Below are 13,155 nucleotides of genomic sequence, written 5' to 3' on the forward strand. Positions count from 1 at the left end.
GGGTAAATATCCTGGAATTAATTAAAAGTACTTGCTCAATGCACTATTCGCTTGATAAATGTATAGATATAAATACATGGACGTTATTTTGGAATAAAATGTTTTGCATAATATTTTTTGCATAACTTTCTAAAGTGACATTTCAGTCAATTATGCTTTTGAAGGTATATTAATTTATTTGCTATAAGTTCATAAAGTTAAAAAATAAAATATATTTCAGAGGTTGGAAGTATGATTCAAACTTCAGAATAGACTGATTTACTTACAGTTCTTCATTTGTTTTAATAGTTGGTAAAACAATTGGTGTAACTGAACACAGTTTCGTTTTAGATCCGAGTAGATCAGTGATCACAGTGTTGATTTTCACTATAATCATAAAAAAAGTGAAGAGACATCAAATGTAAAGCCTTACTGTTGGCGCAATCCATAAAGTAGTGATTCATTTAAGTATTTTGTAATTATTGGTAGATTATTACGTATTAAATCTTGTTCAAATATTAACCTCTTAAATAGCCATAATGAAAGTACAATGTGAAAAACTGGACAACAAATCCAAATATTGCAAGTTAGAATTGAGAATACAGATGAAGGGATTGTGCATATTGCGTCACATTTTCTGGCAATATAAAGATAGGTGGAAAATAATTTGTGAAAAAGCCACAGTGAGTCTGCAAATGGACATGGATAGGTTAAATAAATGGGCAAAAGGATGGAAGAGGAAACTTTGAGAAATGTGAATTATTTTTTCAAATTTTGAAACAATAGAAAATTAAGTTCAAATTGTGTAAGACTAATCAAAGGTGATATTCAGAGAGATCTTGGTGTCCTTGTACAAGAAACACAGAGAATTAGTATACTGAAGGCAAATAGAACATTGGCATTAAATGCAAAGAGGTTGGAGTAGAAAGATAGGGAACAATTTTGGCAACTGTTCAGATCTATGGCGAGTCCACAATGGGAATGCTGTGCTCAGTTTTGATATTTAAATAAGGAGATTTATATTTGTATTTGTTTGCTTTGGAGTTGTCATTAAGAAGGTTCACTAGATTAATTCCTGGATTGTTTCTGAGGAAAGATTAAGAAGATCAGGCCCATGGAATTCTGAAGGGGCTTGGTAAGGTAGATGTGGCAAGGATATTTCTCCTGGTGGTGAGACCCAGCAACTAGGAGGCAAGGTATCGTGATGAAAGATTAGCCTTTTAACACCAAGATGGGGAGGATTTTATTTTTGTCTCTCAGAGGGTTGTCAATCTTTGGAATTTTCTCTCCTTATGAGCAGTGGAGGCTGAATCATTGTATGTATTCAAGGCCAAGATTGATGGATGACTGGACTACAAGGGAATCAAGAACAAGAAAATGGTTGAGGCCAATAATAAGATGAACCAATATCTGATTGAATGGTAGAGAGGGCAAGAGCACTGCTCCTACTCCTTGATCCTACGTTTTTATGTTGAGCTAGAGAGTCTTTTACACTGCTTGTCCCTTTCAGAATTGATTGGGGCAGAGACTGTGAATGGCAGGAAAACCAAGAGACTTGGTGCAGCATGAAACAATGAAAAGCTCATGGAAGACAATATGGAAACCTGAGAAATTTATTGAGATCTCATATTCTTGACAAAATCTCAGATCCATGTCCCAATGGAGAAAGAATCTATAATTTTTTATCACTCTTATTTTTTTTATTGGATTTGCTCATTTCTCCCAAAAGAAAAGTGTATAAAATAACAATGCCGTCAATCAAATTGGGAAAGATTACATTTGGCTGGCATCATTCTTCCCTCCTGTAGTTGCTGCACAACAAATCCAGTATTGGCACCCCATCTTCCCCAAGGCCAGGCTAGAAATTCACATAATCCTGTCCACTGTCAGGCTGCAAATCTCAACATATGCAACATGCTTCTTAACCAATGAGTTTGCATTCATGCCCTCATCACTGTCGATTTCCCCAATGGTCTCTTTCCCTAGCTTTGGACTGCACTCTTGTCCAAACTTCATTATCCTGCATTAAATTAACCATTACAATTGAATGGTTGTTTCATGGCCTGATTCAGCACTTCCAAGAAGGCGGCATCTATCATTAAAAACCATGCCCTCTTTTCACAGCTATCATTGGACAGGACATACAGACGCCTGAAGTCCCACACCACCATGTTTAGGAATAGCTATTTTCCTACAACTGTCTGGGTTTTGAACTGGCCCAGCCAACCCGAATCCTACCTCAGCAAAGACACTATGGACCACCTCTTGTACCAATCTGGGTCTGTTTTCTAATGGTGTTTTGAACTAAAGCCTTGTTTTTGCATAGTCCTTTTCTTTTTACTGTCTGTATACTTTATGTTTAATTTATGTTTTGTATAGACATAGACATAGAAAATAGGTGCAGGAGGAGGCCATTCGGCCCTTCGAGCCAACACCGTCATTCATTGTGAATATGGCTGATCCTCCACAATCATAACACGTGCCTGCCTTCTCCCCTTGATTCCACTAGCCCCTAGAGCTCTATCTAACTCTTTCTTAAATCCATCCAGTGATTTGGCTTCCACTGCCCTCTGTGGCAGTGAATTCCACAAATTCACAACTCTCTGTGTTCTCCATATGTCGGTGATGCAAGATTTTCATTGTACCAGTACCCCAATGTATTTCTGCATATAACAACAAACTCAACTTGATTTTTCTGACCTGACTTGAACCCTCTTCAGCCTTGTGTTTGTGACTCCTCTCAATTTTTCTAATCCCAATATCCTTTACAAGCCCCAATCCATCTCTTTCTTTACGATGTCAGCATTTTCTTGCCCCAACTCCATGTAAGAATCTCACTGAACACATCTTCAGCAGAATCCTAAAATCTTCCCTTTGAACATGCTTTTAATCGCCACCCCTAACACTAACTCACAGACCTTGTACCCATTGTCTACTTCCATATGGTCCTTCATACATTATCTGTGCTAAGCATTCGATGTTTTGTAATTGTAGGCCTTTGTTTTAGATGGAACTCACACTTATATCCATCAGTTGGTTCTCCAGCGGGTAAGTGAAAATAGTATTCATGATCCCTTCCATCATACAGAACAGTTTCAGCTGCATTACCAATACTGTAGCTATACTCATAATGCAGATCCTTGAATAAGAAAAGAAATTGCAGAGTTAAATATTACACTGATTTTATGACTAAATCACAAACCATTAAAGGAGTTGTTGATATATCAATATGATTAATTTAATAGATTATTTTGCAAGGTAAAGAATTAACTAGTTTCCTCCAAATGTAATTTTAGATCATCTTTGAGATAAAATGTCTCTGCATTACTTATTTCAAGGTTACTTTATCTTAAAGTCGAAAAAATATAGCTACATGAGGCAAGGGTACAGGACAAATGACTTACAATTTCATATTTCCCCCCTAAACAGGAATTAAGTTGGGATGACACAAAGATGGTATACAGTGATACTGTACTTGAGTTTGACTTGATTATATTTATGGATAACATTATCTCATTTGATTGGATACCATGCAAAACAAAACATTTCATTGTACCTCAGTACACATGACAATAAACCTAAACCTAAACCAATTTGTTCAAAGCTTGAGCAACAGCAGTCCATATTCTGACACACAGCACACATATAAAGGAAATGCTTTTCAAGACAATAAATACTACTTTTTGAACACTACAAACTCACCTTCCTCCCTGATGTACAGAATATACTGTAATGTGTCTGAATCTCTAATCCTTTGCTGGGTCGCACTTCACACGTCAATCCCCGAGGAGCTTCGTTGGTGAAAAGAAAATGTTGCGCTTTTCCTATTTCTCTCTGGCCTCTAACTAGTTGGTGTGTGGAGATGAGAAAACAAATTATTACAAACTCAATAGACATATCTAATGTAAACAGAAACAAAATGTACTTTAAAATGTTGAGAATTTCTATTGTTTCCTTTTTATTTAAAAATCTTCTAAAAGTCTTACTTACCAATAACTTCTAGCATGTAAACTTTCTTACTTTGCAGGCCAAAAGGTTTAAATGTTAGTGTTTGTGATTTTGTACCTGTGGAAAAAGGCAAGAGAAGTTACAAAACCAGCCGCTAGAAAGAGACACTGGATATGTCTGTGGTCTGACATGAGAAGTTAAAAATCAAAACCCTGCTGCTGTCATTGAAATATATAATTAACATAAATCCAAAACGATAGCTGGAATTAAGTTGGGATGACACAATGTCTAGAATTCCACAAGAGAATTGTGCTGGGGACAGCACCAGCTCCCTAACCAATAGAACAAACATCACAGGTAGAGAATGGGATTTCTATGAGAACGATGTTTCATGCCCAATGCCTCTGTGAGGTATGGAAGGAGAATGCAGTGGTTTACACAAGTGAAATAAGCCAGAACAGAAGTCCACACTGGGGTCTCTGGAAAGATCAAGGGCTTGGCATCAACCAATTATTGGTGAGCTTGGCATGAAAGCTACTGTGAATACAGCCACTTTCTCTATTTCAGAAGAGAAAGAGCAGCTTGCCTAGAGTATGTCTTCTGCTCTTTTAAGTACTGATTTTACATCTTAATTATGCACTAGATGCAGGGAAGTGCAAAAATTCACGACTTTTTGAGTAAAATAAGGCCTATTTTATTTTCTGTTTTCAAAAAGGGTAGTCACCTGTGGTGGTGAATGTTTCAAACTTCTCGTCATTAATTTGCACTTTAGTCCATTCGATCATGGGAGTGGGTCTGGATTCAAGTGGAGGCGGAATGTCTGGGAGCACATCGTCACCACCTCCCGTTTCCGATCCAAAATTGGATCCTTCATTTCCACCGGCACCTGTATCAATGCTATTCCCACTGGATCCACCTCCTGTGAATCAGCATTGGTTCACAGCAATTTAGAAAGATTAAAAGTAAACATTCAGATGCAATATTTTGTTCCAAAATAAATGTTTAGTAAGGCTTTCTCTTATGCTAAATATTGTACATTACAATTACTGCTAATGACATCTTCAGGGAAATAAAAGCCAATGTTCTTTTGTGATCCGGAGTGAGGGGGTATGGGGATAGAATGAGGGGATAGCGGAGTGAGGGGGTATGGGGAGAAGGCAGGAACGGGGTACTGATTGAGAGTGATCAGCCATGATCGCATTGAATGGCGGTGCTGGCTTGAAGGGCTGAATGGCCTACTCCTGCACCTATTGTCTATTGTACAATATTGTCTATCCCACCCGCCAACAATACGAAATCCCTCTGACATTACAGACTCTTTCTTGGTAAATGTGATAAATGTCAATCCAAGTAGAAAAAGAAAGTTAAGAGTCTAGAATCAAGAGTGGTTAATTGTCATGTGTATTGACAACAAAACAATACAATTCTTACTTGCAGCAGCAGAACAGTCCTGTAAAGCACAGTACTCATACATAACATAACATAAACAAAAAAACATCATCATTTAAAAGTCCCAATATTAGTGCGAAAAGCCAGAATTCTATAGTCCAACCAAAACAGTTCACAGTTCATTGCTTAGTTTGTGTTTTGTCACGTTCAAGAGTCTGATAGTTGTTGGGAAAAAGCTGTTCTTAAACCTGGAGGTCACAATTTTCAGATTCTTATACCTTCTTCCCAATGATAGGAGGGAAATTAATGCATAGTCATGTCATAAAATAAATTACTTAGACAATGATTTCTGTTTTGGAACACCCACAAACATGGATGCATGATAACTGTTCTCGTCGACCCTAAGCTTCCATCACCAACGAATTACTTTGCTGATACCATTTCAAACTCATGTGGCATTATTCATTTATCGGTATACAGCCAGGACGGAAATATCCATTGGAAGGGAAAAAAATAAGATTCTCTCAAAGAATCTGCAGTTTTGATCATTCATCCATGTAGCTAAAGTACAGCAAGAGACAGAAGAGAGGAACTTTAAGAGATAAAGCATTTCACACATCTAAAACTAATATACTAATTTAATTACAACCCTGTACCTTGAAATCCTGGTCTCCCGCCAGATCCGGAAGTTCCTTCTACTGTATTATAATGTGTGTCATATTCTGCATCAAAATGAAATGACACATAATACATTCAATAGACAATAGAGAGCAAAAGTAGAACAAGTATTGAATTACATAGTCTAGACTGAAAGGATTAGGAGCTGTTTTCCAATACAAATGCAGATTATCAGATCAGGTAGAAAATTTATTACAGACCAGTAATAATTATTTTTGGGTGCTTAAATACAAATCTGTACATTAATTGTATCATGCTAAGATCACACACTTATTCAAATATATCTGTGCATAACAATATCTATTACTTCTAATCAGCACATTGTATCCTTAAGACTGTTGAGACCCTGAAATAAAAACGTTGTTTCCCGTAGATGAATTTCCCGTAGAGATTCATCTTCTTGTTAATTTGCATAGTGAAGCTTCACAGGCATTGCCAGCATTTATTTCCCACATCAAATGGCCATTGAGAAAATAATTATGCTATCTACCTGAACCACTGTGGACTTCATAGTGAAAATATTCCCATAGAACAGTCTTGGTAGGTTCCAGAATTTAAACCCAGATATGCTGAAGGAAGATCAATATACCCTTGTCAGAATTATATGTGTGACTTGCAACATTATATGTGTGACTAGGCCATTTGGCCCTTCGAGCCAGCACCGCCATTCAATATGATCATGGCTGATCATCCAAAATCAGTACCCTGTTCCTGCTTTTTCCCCATATCCCTTAATTCAGTTAGCCCCAAGAGCTAAATCTAACTCTCTCTTGAAAACATCCTGTGAATTGGCCGACACTGCCTTCTGTGGCAGAGAATTCCACAGATTCACAACTCCCTGGGTTGAAAAGTTTTTCCTCATCTCATTCCTAAATGGCCTTCCCCTTATTCATAATATCCATGCTGATCAATGGCAGTGCATTACACAGATAGCACACATGACGGTCTTGGTGCTCAGGTGAATTGATGTTTAGTCTTGTGGACAGCATCCCAATTAGGTGAGCTGCTCAGTTACAGTTGGTGTGAGGTTTAGGCGTGAAGAATGTTACATCACAGCCGTAACAATTGCCTCAGATAGTCAAAGGCTTTGGGAATTCAAGAGATGAGTAACTTGTCCCAAGAAATCCAGTTTCTAACTAATTCTTGCAGTGACAGCATTTATGTGGTAGGGATTTTTTAGTTTACAGGTCACAGTAATTCCATGAGTTGATAGTAAGCCAATTGCAATAATCGTGCTTTAGAAATCAAGGATTGATGGTTGAGCAAAAAACAAAATGATGGAGGAACTTCACGGGTCAGGCAGCATCTGTCTGATGCTGAGAGAGAATGGGCAGACTCTGAGTCTGAAGAACGGTAGTGATCCAAAATGTTGCCTGTCCATTTCCCTCCACAGATGCTGCCTGATTTTCTTTAGCGCTTTGTTTCTTACTCAAGGTTACCTAATCTGCAGTCCCTTGTATCTCCAAGGATTAATAGTTTCCTGCCGCAAGAGACTCATCTCTCAAATTGCCAATTATTCACAAAATGCTGGAGTAACTCAGCAGGTCAGGCAGCATCTCAGGAGAGAAGGAATGGGTGACATTTCGGGTCGAGACCCTGCATCAGACTGAAGAAGGGTCTCGACCCGAAATGTCACCCATTCCTTCTCTCCTGAGATGCTGCCTGACCTGCTGAGTTACTCCAGCATTTTGTGAATAAATACCTTTGATTTGTACCAGCATCTGCAGTTATTTTCTTACACTCTCAAATTACCAAACTCTTTCCACTGTCTAAGAAACACACACGTGGGGCTGTGATGTAATACTCTTTCCGCATCTATTTGTTATTTGTGCAAATCAAGAAACTGAAATGTTGTACACGATGGATGAAAATAAGGAGGGTTGGATAAAGTAAAACATAAATAGGTGGTATATACCATTCTTGAGCAAAAACAGATAGTGGAAGCAGACAAATAACGTTTTCAGTGTGGAAACAGAGTTAACTACAGACTGAACAAAAATATGCTGAGATACTTTCTGCAGAACTCTTTACCTGTTGCATCAGTGGTGTTCTCTGTTGCGTTGGAAGAACCTTCTCCAAATACACTTCCACTAATAGTTATATTGGTGTTGTTGTTGATGGTTGCTGAGGAAGGTGAGAAAAGAAAAGATAAGTATGCACATTAGTTTTCAATTGCAATCATCTTAGTCTTACTTAATTTTTTGAATGGAAAAGGCAGATAAAAGACTCACAAAATGCTGGAGTAACTCAGCAGGCCGGGCAGCATCTCGGGAGAGAAGGAATGGGTGACGTTTCGGGTCGAGACCCTTCTTCAGACTGAAGAAGGGTCTCGACCCGAAACGTCACCCATTCCTTCTCTCCCGAGATGCTGCCCGACCTGCTGAGTTACTCCAGCATTTCGTGAATAAATCAATTTGTACCAGCATCTGCAGTTATTTTCTTATACTAGATAAAAGACTCAGGTCCACTGTACAGTTGGGGAAATCAGAAGGAAAGAATGCAGACTCAGGAAACTGCAGATTCTGAAATCTTGAATAAAAATAACTCAGCGGGTCAGGTAGCCTAGGTCAGGTAGGTCAGGTCAGGTAGACAAAATTTCAGGCGGTTCCAACCCAAAACACAATCTGTCCATTTCCCACCACAGAGGACAGCATGGCTTTCAAGCATAATGTTACATAAAATCATAAGTGATAGGAGCAGAATTAGGCCATTCGGCCCATCAAGTCTACAACGCCATTCAATCATGGCTGATCTATCTCTCCCTCCTAACCCCATTCTCTGCCTTCCACCCATAACCTCTGACACCTGTACGAATCACGAAGTTTCACCTTGTGTTCTGCCCAGAATAGGACAAATAGGATTAACTGGATTCATACATTCAGGGGATGGAAATGTCATTACAAAAACCATTTATTGTCCATCCATTCTTACACTTGTAAAGATGGTTGTGAACCATCTTATTGAAGCATTGCTGTCTACAAAGTGAAGAAGTTTCCGCAGTGCTATTAGCAGTAGTAACAGAATTTCGATCCCGAGTCACTAAAATAATAGATAAACTTCCAAGTCAGAATGTCATGTCATGGGAGAGGAATTTTGACATGACAATATTTCTGTAAACCAGCTTCTCTTATCCTTCAAGGGGATTAGAGAAAGCAGCTGTGGAATGTGTTGCCAAAAAAGATGAGCAGAGTTGCAGTAGTGGAGGTGGACAGGACACATGGCAGAGAGAGTAAATGTCTAAGGTGCTGAAACTCAGGCGCTGAATGACCTTTCAGCAGATGAAAGATCTCAAACTGAAATTTTTCTCCACTGAAATACATGGATAGGGTCGGTTTAGAGAGATATGTGCCAAATGCAGGCAGGTGTGACTAATGTAGATGGGGCATGTTGGTCAGCATGGGCAAGTTGGGCCAAAGGGCCTGTTTCCATGCTGTATGACTCTGATGTATTTCTAGATTCTTAATGTTGCTTTCCAGCCTATTTCTTTGATTTTGCTTTTTGATGAGTGTTAAAAGAGAGGGTGAAAAAAGGAGGAATTAAAATAGGAGCACGTGCTTGCAATATTCATCTTTTTATCAGCAAGCTTAGAAATGCCATTATCATGTCAGGCAAATTGAGTGGGTTTATCAGTCAATTGGCCCCAGTGAGTGTCGATGAGTGTAGAATCTAGAAACAACTGATGGGAATATGGTGAAAATAAAGTGGGATTAATGTAAGTGGGTGGTTGATTGTGGTGTGCATTTACTGGACCATGGAGCCTGTTCCTATGCTGCATGACTCTGGGACTATGAAATATGGAGCACATAATAATTATAAGTCTTTGACCGTTGGAAAATAATAATAGATCAATAGTTTAGGAAAAAGCTATTTGAGCAGTCTTTTAAAAACAGCGATTGTGATCGTTTTTTCAGGCAGTCCTCTGTTTTTCAGGCAGTCACGACAGTTTTGTGGGTTTTGAGGTAGGTGATGAGGCCAATATGGGGCTTGCAGATATTGCCACAGATGGGGCACTGGTGCACTCCCTGCCAGTTTTACTATGAGATTATTACATTCCAGTGTACACAAACACTGGTTCCGAATTGAGTATCAGGTAGGTGTATAATGTCAGTAGGTGGAATAAGAAGTGTACAGGGTATCTGGAACAACTGGCAATCCTGGAAATGGTGTCGGGCTGCTCGATCCTCCTCCGGAAAAGGATCCTAAAGAACTCACAATAACACAGAAATTATGAAAAAAAATCCTGAAAAATTAGATTGTATTCTAGTTATTGTTCAGAATTCACTGAATTGTTATAGTAAAATTGTACAATTTTCAAAAACAGGGTACATGTTGACACGGAGAAAAGGACTATCTGACTTTACATTGCTTTTCCACCTGTGTAAACACAGAATGAGAAAATGTCTGATTGAGGATTGGAAAGCAGAAATAGCATTGCAAACTAAACTCAACACATCATTAGATCTGAGACTCAGGCCCAAATATTTCTTCCTTTGGCCAACAGTTCCATCCAGAAAGCAATACTTATCATTGAATCTTGATAATCTTGGGATTCCCATGTGAATGTGCACGGCCTGAATGTGCTGGTTGAGTTCCATTCCTTCTCTACCAGAGATTATGCCTATCCTGCTGAGTTACTCACCACTAATTTCCATCCTGCTCTTTAACATACTTGGACCATCTCCGACATCTCCCTACCGTTTCTGGATCTCATCATCTCCATCACAGGAGACAGACTAGTGACCAACATCTACTACAAACCCACTGACTCCCACAGCTATCTTGACTACACTTCTTCCCACCCTGTCTCCTGCAAAAAGTCTTATCTCCTACTCCCAATTCCTCTGTCTACGCCGCATCTGTGCCCAGGATGAGGTGTTTCACACTAGGGCATCAGAGATGTCCTCATTCTTTAGGAAATGGGGCTTCCCCTCTTCCATTATAGATGAGGCTTTCACTAGGGCATCAGAGATGTCCTCATTCTTTAGGAAATGAGGACATCTAGGCTCTCACTAGGGCCTTCTCTATATCCCGCAGCTCCGCTCTTGCTCCCCCTCCCCCCATTCGTAACAAGGATAAAGTCCCCCTTGTCCTCACATTCCTCCCCATCAGCTAGCGTATACAACAAATTATCCTCCAACATTTCCGTCACCTCCAACGGGATCCCACTACTGGCCACATCTTCCCATCTCCTCCCCCTTCTGCGTTCCGCAGAGACCATTCCCTTCGTAACTCCCTGTCCACTCATCCCTTCCTACCCAAACCATCACCTCCCCAGGCACTTTCCCCTGCAACCGCAGAAGATGCAACACCTGTCATTTTACCTCCTCCCCTCGACTCCATCCTCGGACCCAAACAGTCTTTCCAGGTGAGACAGAGGTTCACCTGCACCTCCTCCAACCTCATCTATTGTATCCGCTGTTCCAAATTGCAACTTCTCTACATCGGCAAGACCGAACGCAGGCTCAGCGATCGTTTCGCTCAACACCTTCGCTCAGTCCGCCTTAACCAACCGATCTCCCGGTGGCTCAGCACTTCAACTCTCCCTCCCACTCCCAGTCTGACCTTTCTGTCATGGGCCACCTCCAGTGTCATAGTGAGGCCCACTGCAAATTGGAGGAACAGCACCTCATATTTCACTTGGGCAGCTTACACCCCAGCGGTATGAACATTGACTTCTCTAACTTTAGATAGCTCCTCCGTCCCTCTCTTCCCCTCCCCCTTCCCAGTTCTCCCACTGTCTTCCTCTCCAACTATATCCTTTCTTTGTCCCGCCCCCCCTGACATCAGTCTGAAGAAGGGTCTCGACCCGAAACGTCACCCATTCCTTCTCTCCAGAGATGCTGCCTGACCCGCTAAGCTACTCCAGCATTTTGTGATAACAGCATTTTGCATCTACCTTCAATTTTAACCAGCAGCTGCAGTTCTTTCCTGCACCAACAATTTACCAGTTTTTTTGTAATTTCCAACAAATCTGCTCTTAGATGCCGTGCCAGATTAGTAATTCTCATGTTCAGAGACAGACTGGGAGATTATACTGAAGTTGTGCCTGACAGTTGCAAAACATCCTCCTCTTTACTCCTCTTTACCTCCTCTTTCAATGATTCCACTCTCTGAGATCTCAAGTTGTGATCCACCTCTTTCCATGCGAGAACCATTCAAATTGTGAGAAGTAGACACAGGCAATGATGTGGTCTTCAATTTCTCATAAACTGTGGAGAAGCTCTCACTTCTAGCAGCATTCAGAGTTCCATTGACATCTGAAACAAAATACAATGTTACAAATTTACAATCATTTCAACACCTAAGGGAATAAAGAGTTCTGGTATCAACACACTGAGCTTTAACTATATGTGGTCGGATGCAAGCCTGGGCGATGTCATATGAAGGCCCATGCAGCACGTCCCCCCTCTCCACGTCGCTGATCGATCCAAAGGAACAGCAGAGCCGTTACAGTTTGGCACCAGGACCGTCGCAGGAGCTGCCAGAACGAGGTTGTAGACAACGACGAACTGCCTTAGGGACTCCTACTCTGGATTTTCTTTTCTGCCATTCTGATCGTAACCCTTCCATGAACTCCACAATCTCATGCCCCAACATTTTTTTCCCGATCAACTAATCATTTTCTCCCACCTCTCCCAATCTGCAATCTGACACAGCTCTCTAACATTTTCAATGAAATGATATTATGGTGTCATATCATATCATATATCTACAGCCGGAAACAGGCCTTTTCGGCCCTCCAAGTCCGTGCCGCCCAGTGATCCCCGTACATTAACACTATCCTACACCCACGAGGGACAATTTTTACATTTACCCAGCCAATTAACCTACATACCTGTACGTCTTTGGAGTGTGGGAGGAAACCGAAGATCTCGGAGAAAACCCACGCAGGTCACGGGGAGAACGTACAAACTCCTTACAGTGCAGCACCCGTAGTCAGGATCGAACCTGTGTCTCCGGCGCTGCATTCGCTGTAAAGCAGCAACTCTACCGCTGCGCTACCGTGTCAGGCCTTTATTTGGGTTTGCACTTGAAAGGCTTGTTTTGGCATTTTACAGTGCCTTTATTCGCTTCTTCTGTATTGTATATTGGAGACGCAGGGAGTCACACAAAAACTGATGTACCTCCTCCAGCACTCAATGGGGCAGCACAGTGGAGCAG

General features: G+C 40.6%; 1 protein-coding gene across 1 annotated transcript in view; it reads right to left on the bottom strand.

The window, feature by feature from the left end:
- Positions 1-13,155, bottom strand: part of pkd1l1 (polycystin 1 like 1, transient receptor potential channel interacting) — a 98,413-nt gene that overhangs the window by 69,603 nt on the left and 15,655 nt on the right. Inside the window, exons 11-16 of the mRNA XM_078422438.1 lie at positions 8,026-8,118; positions 5,359-5,377; positions 3,966-4,031; positions 3,682-3,811; positions 2,998-3,118; positions 267-366 (exon numbers count right to left, since the gene is read on the bottom strand). Coding sequence (XP_078278564.1) covers positions 267-366; positions 2,998-3,118; positions 3,682-3,811; positions 3,966-4,031; positions 5,359-5,377; positions 8,026-8,118 — 529 coding nt within the window. The remainder of the gene's footprint in view (positions 1-266; positions 367-2,997; positions 3,119-3,681; positions 3,812-3,965; positions 4,032-5,358; positions 5,378-8,025; positions 8,119-13,155) is intronic.

This window comes from Rhinoraja longicauda, chromosome 2 (genome assembly GCF_053455715.1).
Source record: "Rhinoraja longicauda isolate Sanriku21f chromosome 2, sRhiLon1.1, whole genome shotgun sequence".
NCBI classification, from domain to species: Eukaryota; Metazoa; Chordata; class Chondrichthyes; order Rajiformes; family Arhynchobatidae; genus Rhinoraja; species Rhinoraja longicauda.